The following is a 15,555-nucleotide window of genomic DNA, read 5'->3' as shown; positions in this document are numbered from 1 at the left end:
CGTGAGATGATTGCTGTGTCAGAACTCTGCTTTTTACTAATGTGGTTGTTGTGTTCTGGGTTGTGATTTGGACACGGTACTCCGTTTGCCGTGTCAGAACTCTGCTTTTTACTAATGTGGTTGTTGTGTTCCGGGTTGTGATTTGGACATGGTACTCCGTGTTTCGATGCGGGTACCTTCGTGCTGCGGTGCGGCTATTGGTGGCGGTGTTGTGATGCCGTCATCGGTTGTGGTGGAGTAGGTGGGTATTTGTGAGACGAACTTTTGAAAGATTATGTCAGTCTAGTATGGGCATATAGATTGTTGTTCTATTTACCGCTGTTTCCTGTAATGTTGACTTGTGGGTGAGACTAGATATAACATGGCAGAGAATTGTACGTGTGGTCGATGTTGTCATAGTTACATTTATACCTTGTTGAAGAAACATAGTTGGGGGAGGTGGTTGGAACACTTTCGATCTTATGTTAGATGAGACTTTTGGTTGACATAGCTGTGGCAAGTAATTAGCGGAACATGTGGGTACTGAGCTGGAAGTTGCAGTTGGTTCATAATATTTTATCGGAGCAGAAAGTATGAAGTGTTTGGGAATTAGTATCATGATAAGTTATGGACGAGTTTGAAGACAATAAAAAAAAGGGAATTTGAGGATCAAGTGGGTGTGTAACAATTTTGGGTCGTGAGTTAGGTGGTGGGGATAGGTACGTGAATAGAAAAGAATGTGGTTGTGCGGTAATGTGGGAGAATTGTGGTAGTGATTATGTTGAGGATTTCGTAGTATATGTTAGGTGGTGTGCGGAATGATTAGAAGTATGGAATTAAGGAGAGAGAGAGAGCCTTGGAAATGGGAATAGTCATCAGTGTTAAGGTTATAGTCGGTTATCAGCGAGATGAGATGTGATAAGGGGAAGGAATAGCTAAGGATCTGGTACTCGTTGAGTTACGAGGACGTAACATTTATCTTAAGAGGAGTAGGATGTGACAAAGAGAGTTTAATGGTTATGCTACTGAGGTATATTTGGAAGTGTTGAGTCTTGATGTGGAATAAAGGTAAAGGTTATGCTTGTAGTACGTAGTATGTATTTTATGGGTATGTTTATGGAGTAAAGTTGTAGGTAAGTATGGTTACGATAGTCTTGACAGTTTTGGGTGGTGACGTTTATGAGTGTGAGTAAACTTCGAGGACGACGTTCATTTTAAGGGTGGTGGAATGTAACAAATCGCTTGGTAGATGGTGGTGATATCGGATTTGCTAATGAGCGGTATGGAAGTAAGACAAAGTTGGCGGCACTTGTGTTGTTGGTATTCGATGGAGTTGTCGGATTTGATTAAGGATGTTTAAAGGTTATATAAATCGTGTTTTACATTATACTTTCAATTTTTACCAAAATCTAATTACGTTCCACACTCATATAATCATCCTTAATCACTCTCAAGGAAATTTATCGTTCGTGAGTTTTTCGTTCATCTCTTTCGCGTCAGTTCCTCGGTAAGTCACAAGTTTCACATCTTTTGTATAGAGTTGTTCTTTAGGGTTTTTCCGTAATATTGGATTTGGGGAAAAGGGTTATTTGGCATGTTTGTGATTAGATTGTTGTTAAGTGAAGGATTCGTAGAGGAACGTTTCTAACTTCGCTATATACTTGTGATTCAGATCAGTGATAAGGTAAGGTTTCCCTACTCAGTTGCATGTTTAATTGATTTAAGATGAATTATTGTGTTGATGGCATGATTGTTATCGTAATTGGAGTTGTCTTTCTTGGTTGTTGGAATTGTTGTTGCTTGTCTATGGTTATAAGGTGCGTCCTCGGCTGAGTGAAGTCATTTTCGGGAATGGATTCACGCCCTTGATTCACCCATCGCCCCTTGTGGTTCCTGTCACAAAGGAGGATGTGCACATTAATGGACATGGGTTGTTGCTCGTTGCGATGAGCGGGGCTTAGGTGGGCATGGCCGCGGTCCCCCATTGGCGGTGAGGATTACCTGTCGCGACGGGTAATCTGGCAGGGCTACACACTTAAGTGTGTAGCCGGATATGAGATATGATTGGAGTTGGAGAATGGTTGTACAGCTGTTTGCCTTGGTTGTTTATATGCGATTAGCTTATCTTTATTATTCAGTGAACTGACCGCGTGTTGTGTTTTCAAAACTGCGGTGATCCATTCGGAGATGGTGAGCAGATTGTGACAAGTGATGATTACATTTAGCTACGGAGACGAGGATGGGATGTCATCACTTGAGTCTAGCTTCCGCTGTCATGAGTTTAGATACTTTGTTTTGATATATTGAGATTTATATACTTTTACTTTGGCTTTCAGATAAGACGATGTATTCACTAAACTTTATACTTTAATAATTGTTTTTGAATGGTTACTTTTGATATACTTACCTCGGGCAACCGAGATGGTAGCATCTTCATATGTTAGGGTGGTCCATGGTAAGGCACCTTGGTATGTGGGGGTGTTACATCGACACTTATCACATGGCGTGGTGGCATATCCCTAGTTTAGTCTTGGCACCATTTTAGTAGAGTTGAGTTTTTGTGTGATTTCTTAGAATTATTTTATTGCGACAGAGAATGTTTGATGGTTATGCATGTTGAAGTGTATTTGGAAGTTTTGAGTCTTGGTGTAGAATAAGGATGGACTTATGGTTAACATTATTAAAGGTAAAGGTCATGCTTGTAGTAGTATGTATTTTATATGTATGGTTATGGACTAAGGTTATAGGTAACCATGGTTGTGATAGTATTGACGGTTTTGGTGGTTACGTTTATGAGTATGAGTAAACTTCGAGGATGAAGTTCATTTTAAGGGTGGTAGAATGTAACATCTCACTTGGTGGATTGTGTTGGTATTGGATTTGCTAGTGAGCGGTATGGAAGTAAGACAAAGTTGGCGGCACTGGTGTTGTTGGTATTCGATAGTATTATGGAGTTAGGTGGGCTATTTTATGGTTGATGCTATGTTGTGAGCTGCATTGTTGAGGTAGGCATTGTTGGGTGAGTTAGTGATAAGGTTGGAGGATGAGAGTTGAGTGGTGTTGGTTGGTGGAGTGGTATGTGTGCATGCTATGTAGTATGGGTGTGAACTTCGAGAACGAAATTCATTTTTAAGGAAGGAAGACTGCAATACCAGAGGTTTTTGAGTATAGGGAACTCAAAATAATGACGTGGATAGAAGGGGAAAGAGAGAGAATGAAGAGAGAGAAAGCTCTAAAAATCTGAAAAATTCAATCAATTTAGGGATCTGTGAAAAGATGGCAAAAGCAAAAAAACCTGCATTAAATACCTCAAAAATAAATAAATAAGTTATTGAATCTCATATTACTGCTACTAAATCATCTCCATTAAATAAGGAGAATAAAATTTCGAGTTCTACTGTAACTGATGGTCAGGGCAATGGAACCAGTGCTAGGGTTTTGGAGTTTACTGAGGAAACTCTTGAGCCTTACGACTTGTTTGAATAATTTGATGATGCTCCGGAGGACAATCTTGAGTCAGGTCAGGATGACAACCCTGAACTAGGTCAGGAGGATAATCCTGAGCACGAACAGGAATGGACGGAGGTTCGTCGTCATGCTCCTAAGGTAACTGAGACTCCTTTACTTAAGCTTACGGTTGAGGATGTTAAGGATGAGATAAAATATTGGTCTACCTCTGTTTTTGGTTATGTTGTTAGCGCAAATCCCCCATGGAATGTTCTTGAAGGATTTGTTAAACGGATGTGGAAAGAGGATGAGTATGACAAGGTTTCGTTTATGCCTAATGGAATTTTTTTGGTGAGGTTTAAGACGAATGCAATTCAGAAAAGGGTATTGCAACATGGGTTTGTTATGTTTGATAACAAACCAGTTGTGATAAAAGAGTGGTCTGTGGGTACTGAACTTGTGAAACAAAGAATGGAATATCTGCCAATTTGGGTCAAACTGATGGGTCTTGATCTTAAATTTTGGGGAAAGGATTGTTTGAACAAAATTGGTAGATTGATAGGCAAAGTTATAAGAATAGATGAAGCCACTGAGAAGAAGACATTCTTGGGATATGCTCGTTTGATGATCGAGGTGAAAGTTAATCAAAGATTTCCTAAGTCAATTAGTTTTCTGGATGAGGAAGGGGTGGAAAAGAAAGTAAGACTGGAGTATGACTGGCTCCCTATTACTTGCAATACCTGCAATGGCATAGGGTATGCTACTGGTCAATGTAGGAAGAAAGAAGCACCAAAGAAGGGTTCTAAGGTGACTCAGGTATGGCGTAAGAAAGTAAGTGAGCCTGCAGTACAATCAGTAGTTACTCCTAATTTGGGTGTCATTGGGGATAGGAGAGTGGTAACACCTGGTCAGCATGTATCTCAATTGAGCAGACAGGAAACACATCCTCCTACTATTACTCCAGGGGGACACTCTTATTTGGAAGCTGTAACTCAATCTTTGAAGAAAGGTGTAGCTGGAAATAAGGAGGTGGGAATGGATACAGGTCAAACAAGCATTAATGGGTAGTATTGGATTTTGGAACATTAGAGGCTTTAATAAAATGAATAAGCAGATGGATATTAGACGTTTTCTGCATATGAATAAGGTAGATGTTTTTGGTCTAATAGAAACTAGGGTTAAAAGTAATAATTGGTTGAAAGTTAGCAATAATATTTGTAATAATTGGGCTATTTGCACTAATCATCAAAGTCACAAAGGAGGGAGAATATGGATGTTGTGGAATCCTCAGGTCTATCAAGTGGATATCCAGCATGTATCTGCACAAACTATTTATGCTAGGTTAACTGATAGAGTGAGAAATAGAGAATTTTGGGTTACTTTTGTCTATGGGTTCAATAAAGCTGCAGATAGGAGGAGTTTATGGAATAGTTTGAAAAATTATCAGCAACAGACTACTGGAGCTTGGCTTATTGGAGGATATTTAAATAGTGTGCTCTTTCCTAATGAGAGAGTTGGGTCTCAGATTACTTCTGCTGAGATAACACCATTTTAGGATTGTGTGCATTACTGTGGTATTGAGGATCTTAAAGCAGTGGGATCTTTCTTTACTTGGACGAATAAGCAAGAGGCTTCTCATAGGGTTTACAGCAAAATAGACAGAGTTATGATTAATGATGAATGGATCCAAATGTTCCCTGAATCGTTTGCAAATTTTCTTCCAGAAGGTTTGTATGATCATTGTCCTTGTATTGTGCAACTTGCTGAGGACAATAGGAAGAGGAATATACCATTCAGATATTTCAATATGTGGGCAAGGGCTCCTGAATTTATGAACATTGTTACAAAACACTGGAATGCTGGCATTTATGGTACTCCTATGTATACTGTAGTGAAGAGATTGAAAGCAATGAAGGGTGATTTGAAGAAGTTAAATAGGGATAACTTTCATGATATTGAAAAAAATGCTCACATTATGCTTATGTCTCTACATTCTATTCAAGCTGAATTAAGACTTCAACCTCAGGATGCATCTCTTATTGAAGCAGAAAGGCAAGCAGCTGATGGTTATAGGCAGTTAGAGGAGGCTAGGCAATCTTTTCTTCTGCAAAAATCTAAAGCTCAGTGGTTGGCAGAGGGGGATGACAATACAACTTATTTTCATTATGTGATTAAAAAGAGAAGAGCTGCTAATAAGGTTGTGCAAATTGAGGATTCTGATGGTAGGGTTCTGACACAGGTTTAGGACATTAATGAGGCTTTTGAAAGTTACTATAAGAAGCTACTGGGGACAAACAATAGTGTGAAGAGTGTGCATATTCCTACTGTAAGAAAAGGGAAGGTGCTCACTGCTGATCATATTGCTATATTGAATAAGCCAGTCACTGGAGAGGAGATAAAGCTGGCTATCTTTTCCATTCCTAGCACTAAATCTCCTGGACCTGATGGATTTAGTTCACATTTCTTTAAAGATAATTGGGCAGTGACTGGGAATGATGTGATCAAGGCTATTCAGGATTTTTTCCAGTCTGGGAAGCTCTTGAAACAACTGAATAGTATAACACTTACCCTCATTCCTAAAACTGATTTTCCTACGAATGTGAGCCAATTTAGACCAATTGCTTGTTGCAATACTCTTTACAAATGCATAGCAAAGGTGTTGTGTAACAGATTGAGTCTAATTCTTCCTGACATTATAAGTTCCAACCAGAGTGCTTTTATTAAGGATAGAGATATTGTGGAGAATATCCTTATTTGTCAAGATCTTACCAAGCTCTATAATAGGAAGATTTGTTCTCCTAGAGTGCTCATGAAATTAGACTTGCAAAAAGCCTATGATTCTATAGAATGGTCCTTTCTGAAAGATATGCTTAGAGCTCTGAAGTTTCCTATTCATTTTACTAACCTATTGATGGAGTGTGCCACTACTCCTCATTATTCCCTATCACTTAATGGAGAGTTATTTGGATATTTTCAAGGTCAAAGAGGTCTAAGACAGGGTGACCCTCTGTCTCCTCTATCGTTCACTATTTGCTTGGAATATTTGTCAAGGATTCTGAATAGATTGACTGAATTGGATGGCTTTAAGCATCATCCACTCTGCAGGAAACTGAATCTCACTCACCTTTGCTTTGCTGACGACTTATTAGTCTTTTGTAGAGGGGATTGGGATTCTATGATTTCTGTGATGAGAGCTATATCCACATTTACTGCTGCTTCAGGATTGCATATGAACAAATTGAAGTCTAATGTGTATGGCAATGGTCTGGAGAGTGGACTGCTAGAGAAATTTGCTAATTTTACAGGCTTAAAGATAGGTAAACTTCTTTTTAAATATCTTGGGGTGCCTATTTCTGCTAAGAAGTTATCTGCTCTTGATTGCAATATTATGGTGGAGAAGATTGTGGATAGAATTAGAGCTTTGGGGGCAAAAAAATTATCTTATGCAGGAAGGTTAGTTTTGATTAAAAGTGTCCTTGGTACTCTCCATAGTTACTGGGCAAGGATCTACATAATCCCGTCCAGTGTTATGGCAAAGATAAAGAGAACTTGCAGGAACTTTTTATGGAAAGGAGAGGCTAATTCACACTCTAATGCTCTTGTGTCTTGGAAGCAAATATGTTTGCCAAAAGAGCAAGGGGGTCTGGGAGTGTGTGATATCAGAAGGTGGAATGTGGCTGCAATGGGTAAGTATGTTTGGTGGTTGATGGATAAGAAAGACCACCTTTGGGTTAAGTGGGTGCATTGTACCTACTTAAAAGGTTTGCCCTGGCCTGATTATAAACCATCTCAAGGTAGTAGTTGGGCTTGGAAAAGAATTTGTAGAGTTAAGGAAACCCTTCTACCTGGTTACGTACAGCGTGACTGGTTAGAAAAAGATGCAACTTGTTGGATCTCTAAAGGTTATAAGTGGCTTGGAAGTGAGGAAAATATTGTGACCTGGCATAGTTAAGTGTGGATTTCTGCTGGTATGCCTAAACATCAGTTCATTAGCTGGTTATTTGTACAAGATCGTCTTCTAACCATAGATAGACTTCACAGGTTGTTTCAGTGCAGTGATACAGCTTGTGTTTTGTGTGGTGTGGAGGATGAAAACCATGAGCACTTGTTCTTCCTCTGTATTTATAGCAAAAAATGTCTGCAGCTGGTACAAGAATGGAGTAACTTAGATATTCCTGAGTTGAATGTTTTGAGTTGGTGGCAGGCTCAAAACAAGAATAGGAGGACTTTTATTTCCCTGGTAGTGATGGCATTGATCTACCATATTTGGTGGGCTCGTAATCATTGCAGGTTTCAGCAGGTGGTGTGGCGACCAGAGATTATTGGAACTCGTGTCAAACATGAGGTTCAGGGTCGTCTTGGTAGTATGAACAAGGCTAGAAAGAAGTTGATTTGGAATCCCATTAGTAGTTGAGTAATGTATTTCTGAATATGTTGTGTAGAGATGCACTTTGCACTCTATAAATTGTTGTTTGGTTGATAAACTAGATTGTAATAGCTCATTATTATTAATTGAATTCTTACATTCTACCAAAAAAAAAAGAGTATAGGGAACTCGGTCGAGTGAGGGATACTCGACCGAGTGGATCATCGGGTGATTGGAGTTTGCTTCTGGAGTGTTAATACTCAACCGAGCTTGTTGGTACTCGGTCAAGTATATCAGGTACTCGACCGAGTGCCCGGTTCGGTTACATTTATTTTTCGCGGTTTTGATTAAAATAATTGGAGAATTATATAAAGGCATGTTACGAGCTTCTAATCCTTTCTTAATCACTTTTCTCAAACATAAACTACGTACCTTGCCTCTCTAACCATTCTAATCATCTCCAAGGCGAAGATTGTTAGATCTCTAGTTTTAGCATCTTATTCCGTGTCAACCGTAGTAGTAAGCGTCTTATCCTTGTTGATTGATTGCTATTCTTATAGTTAAGTAAACCCTAATTTGGGAAAATTGGGGGAATTGGTAATTGGGTATACTAGATCGGTTAATTGAGGGGTAGTTAGTAATTGTATGTGATTATTATTTGTAGGTGACGGTTTCATGGAGGATTTCTACTGCGGTTACTTGTGTATGCTTGGATTGCGAAAAGGTAGAGTTTCCCTACTCAGTCGGGTGTATAATTGATTATAAGATGTGATTGTGGTTGATTGTTTGGTATTGTTATCATTGTGATTGAGATTGTAATGTGATCGGTTGTTGTTGTGAGACCATTTTTGGGAGATGGTTCTAACCCCATGTTTGCCCCTTGTGTTTCCCGTCACAAGGAGAATGTGCACATTAATGACCTAGGTTCGCTCGTTGCGATGAGCGGGGCTTAGGTGGTAAGGCTGCGATCCCCAATAGCGGTGTGGGTTACCTGTTGCGATGGGTAACCTGGCAGGGTTACACACTTTGGTTTGTAGTCGGTTACTGGTTACATTTGGAGTTGGAGGATTGTTGGTTACAGTTTATTGAGGTGTATTATTGTAATTCTAATTTTGATTATGCAATTGACTGACCCCGTTATTTTTTTCAAAACCGTGGTGATCAATTAGAGGACTGTGAGCAGTTGGTTTTGCAGGTATTGGATATGAATGTAGCACGCGGGATATGGACGGGGCAGAGTCATCACATGTTCTTTAGCTAGCTTCCGCTGTTGTCTTAAACATTGGCTTTTCTGTTGGTTTCTTTTCAGTGTTGTAAACAGTTTTGGTTTGGTTTTCAGTTTGAGTTTGGTTAAACAGTTTGTACTTTTAATAAACGTTCTATTATGGTCCATTTGATATACTTTACCTTGGGCAACCGAGATGGTAGCACCTCGATATCCTAAGGTGGTCCTTGGTAAGACACCTTGGTGTATGGGGGTGTTACAAAGTGGTATCAGAGCGACGATTTTGGAATCTAAAACCAATAAACAAAATGAAGATAGGGTGTCTAATAAAATGAACAAGGGTAGGAATGTTTGGAACTACTGCAAAGGTTTTGGTATGATAAAAGCTCACTTAATATACCGGTTTTAGAAGTATTGAGATGCTATTGTTTGCATTGGTAATGTTTAAGTTGTTTTGTTAAGAAAATTTGATTTGTATGAAGTCCGATTATGGAAGGGCTGTCTTTAAATGGTCATAAGTCTAGTTTTAGGAATGATATTGATCTGATTCCAATTGGAGGTGATAACTTGTTCTCTTAAGATAGGTCGCACGCCCAAAATGACCAAGAAATGAGGGAGATATGACCGTTTTACGAAAACTTGACACTGCTGAGAATTGCGTCGGGTACTCGACCGAGTGGGGTAGTTTATGATTTTACAGTAGCTTCTGAAATGTGGCCACTCGACCGAGTAGCTGGAGTACTCGACCGAGTGGGTCGTACTCGATCGAGTACCCGTGGTATTCGACCGAGTTCGTTTAATATGATATATAGGTTAGCTTATGGAGTGTGAGCATCGACCGAGTAGTTATAAAACTCGACCGAGTGGCTTATACTCGACCGAGTGACCTCTTTGATGGACACTGTTTATTAGTAATGTGGTTGTTGTGTTCCGGGTTGCGATCCGGGCGCGATACACCGTGTTGCGATGCAGGTACTTTTGCGCTGCGGTGCGGCTGTTGGTGGCGGTGTTGTGAATCCGTCATCGGTTGTGGTGGAGCAGGCGGGATATTTGTGAGACGAACTTCTGAAAGTGTATGTCAGCCTACTATGGGCTTATATATTGTTATTTTGTTTAGTCTTTTCCTGTGATTTTCGGCTTGTGGGTGAGAGTAGAGTATAATATGGAAGAGAGTTATGCATGTGGTTGTTTTTGTCATAGAAAATTGATATTTTGTTGATGGGATATAGTTGTGGGATATTGTGGAAATAATTTCGACCTTGTTTTAGATGAGGCGTTGTTGACATAGTTGTGGCAAGTAATTGGGGGAGCATGTGTATACTGAGCTGGAAGCTACATGTGGTTCATAATATTTATCGGGGCACTAAGTATGGAGTGTTGGGAATTAGTATCATGTTAAGTTATGGACGAGTTTGGCGGCAGTAAAAGGGAAATTTGAGGACCTAGTGAGTGTGTAGCAATTTATGGATCGTGGGTGATGTTGTGCGGATACGTGCGTGAATAGGAAAGAACGTGGTTATGCGGTAATGTTGAAGAGTTGAAGTAGTGGTTATGCCGAGAATTTTGTGGTATATGTTAGGTGGTCTGCGGAGTGATTAGAGGTATGGAACTGTTAGACAAAGGGAGCCTTAGATATGGAAATGGTTGTCGGTGTCGAGGTTCTAGTCGGTGATCGGTGACATGAGATGGTGATATTGGAAAGAAATAGCTAAGGATATAGTACTTGTTGGGTTACGAGGACGTAACGTTTATCTTAAGAGTGGAAGGATGCGACAGAGAAAGTTTGATGGCTATGCATGTTGCAGTGTATTTGGTAGTTTTGAGTCTTGGTGTAAAATAAGGATGGACTTATGGTTAACATTATTAAAGGTAAAGGTTATGCTTGTAGCAGTATGTATTTTATATGTATGGTTATCGATTAAGTTTATAGATAAGTATGGTTGTGATAGTGTTGACGGTTTTGGTGGTGACGTTTATGAGTGTGAGTTAACTTCGAGGACGAAGTTCATTTTAAGGGTGATAGAATGTGACATCTCGCTTCGTGGATTGTGTTGGGATTGGATTTGCTAGTGAGCGGTATGGAACTAAGGCAAAGTTGGCGGCACTGGTGTTGTTGGTATTTGGTAGTATTATGGAGTTAGGTGGGCTATTATATGGTTGATGCTATGTTATGAGTTGTGTTGTTGAGGTAAGCGTTGTTGGGTGAGTTAGTGATAAGGTTGGAGGATGAGAGTTGAGTGGTGTTGGTTGGTGGAGTGGTATGTGTACATGCTATGTAGTATGGGTGTGAACTTCGAGGACGAAATTCATTTTTAAAGAGGGAAGACTATAATACCACAGGTTTTTGAGTATAGGGAACTCGGTCGAGTGGGGGATACTCGACCGAGTGGGTCATCGAGTGATTGGAGTTTGGCTTCTGGAGTATTAGCACTCAACCGAGCTTGTTGGTACTCGGTCGAGTATGGCGTACTCGGTCGAGTATGTCAGGTACTCGACCGAGTGCCCGGTTCAGTTACATTTATTTTCCGCGGTTTTGATTAAAATAATTGGAGAATTATATAAAGGCATGTTACGAGTTTCTAATCTTTTCTTATTCACTTTTATCAAACATAAACTACGTACACTGCCTCTCTAACCATTCTAATCATCTCCAAGGCGAAGGTTGTTAGATCTTGAGTTTTAGCATCTTATTCTGTGTCAACCGCAGTAGTAAGCGTCTTATCCTTGTTGATTTATTGCTATTCTTATAGTTAAGTAAACTCTAATTTGGGAAAATTGGGGGAATTGGTAATTGGGCATACTAGATCGGTTAATTGAGGGGTAGTTAGTAATTGTATGTGATTATTATTTGTAGGTGACGGTTTCATGGAGGATTGCTACTGCGGTTACTTGTGTATGCTTGGATTGCAAAAGGTATGGTTTCCCTACTCGATCGGGTGTATAATTGATTATAAGATGTGATTGTGGTTGATTGTTTGGTATTGTTATCATTGTGATTGAGATTGTAATGTGATCGGTTGTTGTTGTGGGACCATTTTCGGGAGATGGTTCCAACCCCATGTTCGCCCCTTGTGGCTCCCGTCACAAGGGGAATGTGGACATTAATGATCTGGGTTCGCTCGTTGTGATGAGCGGGGCTTAGGCGGCAAGGTTGTGGTCCTCACTGGCGGTGTGGGTTACCTATTATGATGGATAACTTGGCAGGGCTTTACATTTCAATGTGTAGTCGGTTTAGCAGGTATTGGATATGAATGTAGCACGCGGGATATGGACGGGGCAAAGTCATCACAGGTTCTTTAGCTAGCTTCCACTGTTGTCTTAAACATTTGCTTTTTTGTTGGTTTCTTTTCGAAGTTGTAAACGGTTTTGGTTTGGTTTTCAGTTTGAGTTTGGTTAAACAGTTTGTACTTTCAATAAACATTCTATTATGGTCCATTTGATATACTTTACCTCGGGCAACCGAGATGGTAGCACCTCGATATGCTAAGGTGATTCTTGGTAAGGCACCTTGGATTACTGGTGTGTTACAAAGTGGTATCAGAGCGATGTCGAACAATAAAGTCTGCTAGGTTGTTCTTTACTCATAATCAACTATGGTATAAGTTATCAAAATTATACGTCCAAATAGGTGCAAATTCTAAAAGTACACCCGTTGTACTTTATATTCCAAGTTATTTTTTTAGTTACTTTCTCGGTATTTACTAAATTTAACCTTCAAATCAGATGTTATAACAGAAGCAATAAAAGATAAAGAGAAAATCATGAGGTGGAGGGTTTATATAGTACTCTCTAAGACCAATACAGAACAACCTAGAAAGACTTAAAGCAAAAACCTAGCCCAGTTAAATATAAGATACCGTTTAGGTTTCGAGGGCGTAGCCAAGAACCCCTGATAGTCATTAGAAGCGGCGACTACCAGATTCAAGGCACAAATACAATAAATCTCCACCTTGTCTTGAATCCTCTCACAATCAGACAGATATACCAAATGCACCCCATAGATGCCAGATGTACTAGAAACTCTTCTCCCTTTCCCCTTAGATATTGCCCACCATGGGGTAATCAGATGTTTCGAATGTTTACTAAGTCCAAACAGTGTTCAAACTTGCTATGCAGAATCGAGTTGGTAAACATATCAGCTGGGTTATTAGCAATACCCACTTTGTTCACCCTAATTCTCTTCTTATTTCAAGAAAATGATACCCTGGCATTAATGTGTTTAGTTCTTTTGTGACTTGATCCATAGCCAAACAAATTGCACTGAGACTGTCACAGTACTCAATAGCTTGATCTTAATGTAGACCCAAATAATTGACCAGTTCCTTTAACGGGATTCCTTCTTTCGCTACTGCTGTCAACGCCATATACTCAACTTCTTTAGTAGATAACATTATTGTAAGCTGCAAAGTACCCACCCAACTGTGAAATGAACCACCAAGAGTGAAAACATAATCGGTCATTGATCTTCTACATCCACATTTCCAAAGCATAATCGGAGCGAGAATAACTTGACACTTAACACTCTGTATTACCTCCATGAATGATATTAACATCACGATGTACCCTTAAGGTACTGAAAGAATTCTTCACAGCTTGCTAGTATTCTCTACTTGGATCACCCATAAATAGACTCACCACACTGACAAACTGTTACATCAGGTCTAGTACAGACCATAACATACATCACACTTCCTACTGCATTACTCGAGACATGTACGCCTTCTCTTCAGCTGATATAGGTCTAATTGCAATTCACATATATGCATTCGATGCACCAAGAGTATCTATGGGTTTACCGGTAGACATGCCAAACCTTGACAATACCTTCTGAATATAGCCTTTATGTGATAAGAAAAGCTTCTTCTTACTTGCTGTATCATTGTAGATCTCCATTCTGATATAGGTTTTATCGCTTCACCTATAGTCAAATGAGTATTTATAACGCAACTAATGTAGTTATTAGTCGAGGTCGATCACAAGGATGGTGGGCGGTGGGGGGTGGGTTATTACTTAGGTTGTTCAAGTTTAGTTGTAATACAACGGTTTCCTGGTCCTTAGTTACTCGTTAGAGTAGGTAGAACTCGACCAAGAAAGTCGTCGTGTGACTTTTGGTCACTTTATTGTCCAGGAGCACTCGGCCGAGTAGTGAGATACTCGGCCGAGTACCCCAGGTACTCGACCGAGTATCCTATCTGACGGGATTATTTCCGCGGTTTGATTAAGGTGATTAGAGATTATATATATATATATATATATATATATATATATATAGAGAGAGAGAGAGAGAGAGAGAGAGAGAGAGAGAGAGAGAGAGAGAGAGAGAGGTTCAGGTAAGTCAACCATTTTGGTTGAGTCCCTAAGTCCTATTCTCAGTCAATCATTTTGTGAGTGCAACTTTACTGTTTTATGAGTGTAACTTTAATCTATGAGTGTAACTTTAATTCTATGCAAATGTAACTTTAGTTTTTTAAAGTGATTTTTTATATAAAAAAAATATTTTGAATATATAAATTTGAATTTATAGAATTTTAAGAGTCTTTGTAACTTTAGTCCTAATTTATGCAACTTTTGTTTTCTAAGAGTGTAACCTTAACCCTTAACTGTGTAACTTTATACTAATATAGTGATTTTAGAATTTATATAATTTTAATCATTTTACGAGTCTAACTTTAGTCCATAAACAGTGTAACTTCAGTCCATATCTGTGTAACTTTAGTTCTTCACAGGTGTAACTTCAGTCCATATCAGTGTAATTTTATTTCTTTACGGGTGTAACTTCAGTCCATGTCGTTGTACCTTTAGTCCCACAACCATGAAAGAACACCATCATCAACCCCAATCAACCCAACCCATAACCACCACCACCCCAGCCGCCTCCACCACACCAAAACCACCACCACCGTCATCCCCATCCCCATCCCCATCACGGCACTAATAAAAAAAAAATTGAAAAAAACAACCACCAACCGACACCACTATCTAAAAAAAAATCAAAAACTTAAGAAACACCCACAAAGACGGGATCTCGCCGCAACCTACCTTCCACTGTCAACATCCTCCACCCACAAAAGCACCCACAAAACACCGTGTTGCACGAACAGAGAGGAAGGAAAGAAAGGAGAGAAAATTGTGTGGCGGTTTGTGGCGGCAGATGGCGGCGTCATGGTCTGCTGTGGCGGCAGATCTGGAAAATAAAAGAGAAAGGAGAAGGGAGAGAGGCGGCAGTGGGATGGGCGGCGCAGGACGAGAAGAAGAATAAGCGGCGCTGGGTTATGGTGGCGTGCGGCGGTGTTAGAGTGGTGGTGGCGGCGGGGTGGTTGGCCGGAGAGAAATGGAAGGAAGAGAGAAGATGAGAGGAAGAGAGAGAAGTGAGATTGTTTGTGGAGGCAGTAAAATGGGTTGCAAGTGAGAAGGTTAGGGTTTTATTGTGTTTTAATCTTGACTCTTCATTTTGCTCAAATCTTAGCCACTCATCTATTAGATCTAAAGTAGAGGTGATCATGGGCCGGGCCAGTGCGGGCTTGGGCCGGGCCTTTCT

General features: G+C 39.9%; 1 protein-coding gene across 1 annotated transcript; it reads left to right on the top strand.

Moving 5' to 3' along the window:
• Positions 1 to 7,396: 7,396 nt before the first annotated feature.
• On the top strand, positions 7,397 to 7,840 carry LOC141590410 (uncharacterized). Its single transcript, XM_074411005.1, has one exon. It carries the CDS (start codon positions 7,397 to 7,399, stop codon positions 7,838 to 7,840), a length of 444 nt encoding a protein of 147 aa, XP_074267106.1.
• Positions 7,841 to 15,555: the final 7,715 nt, after the last annotated feature.

Source organism: Silene latifolia, chromosome 7 (genome assembly GCF_048544455.1).
Source record: "Silene latifolia isolate original U9 population chromosome 7, ASM4854445v1, whole genome shotgun sequence".
Lineage (NCBI taxonomy): Eukaryota > Viridiplantae > Streptophyta > Magnoliopsida > Caryophyllales > Caryophyllaceae > Silene > Silene latifolia.
The sequence above is the reverse complement of the archived record's forward strand: the minus strand, read 5'-3'. Positions and strand labels throughout refer to the sequence as shown.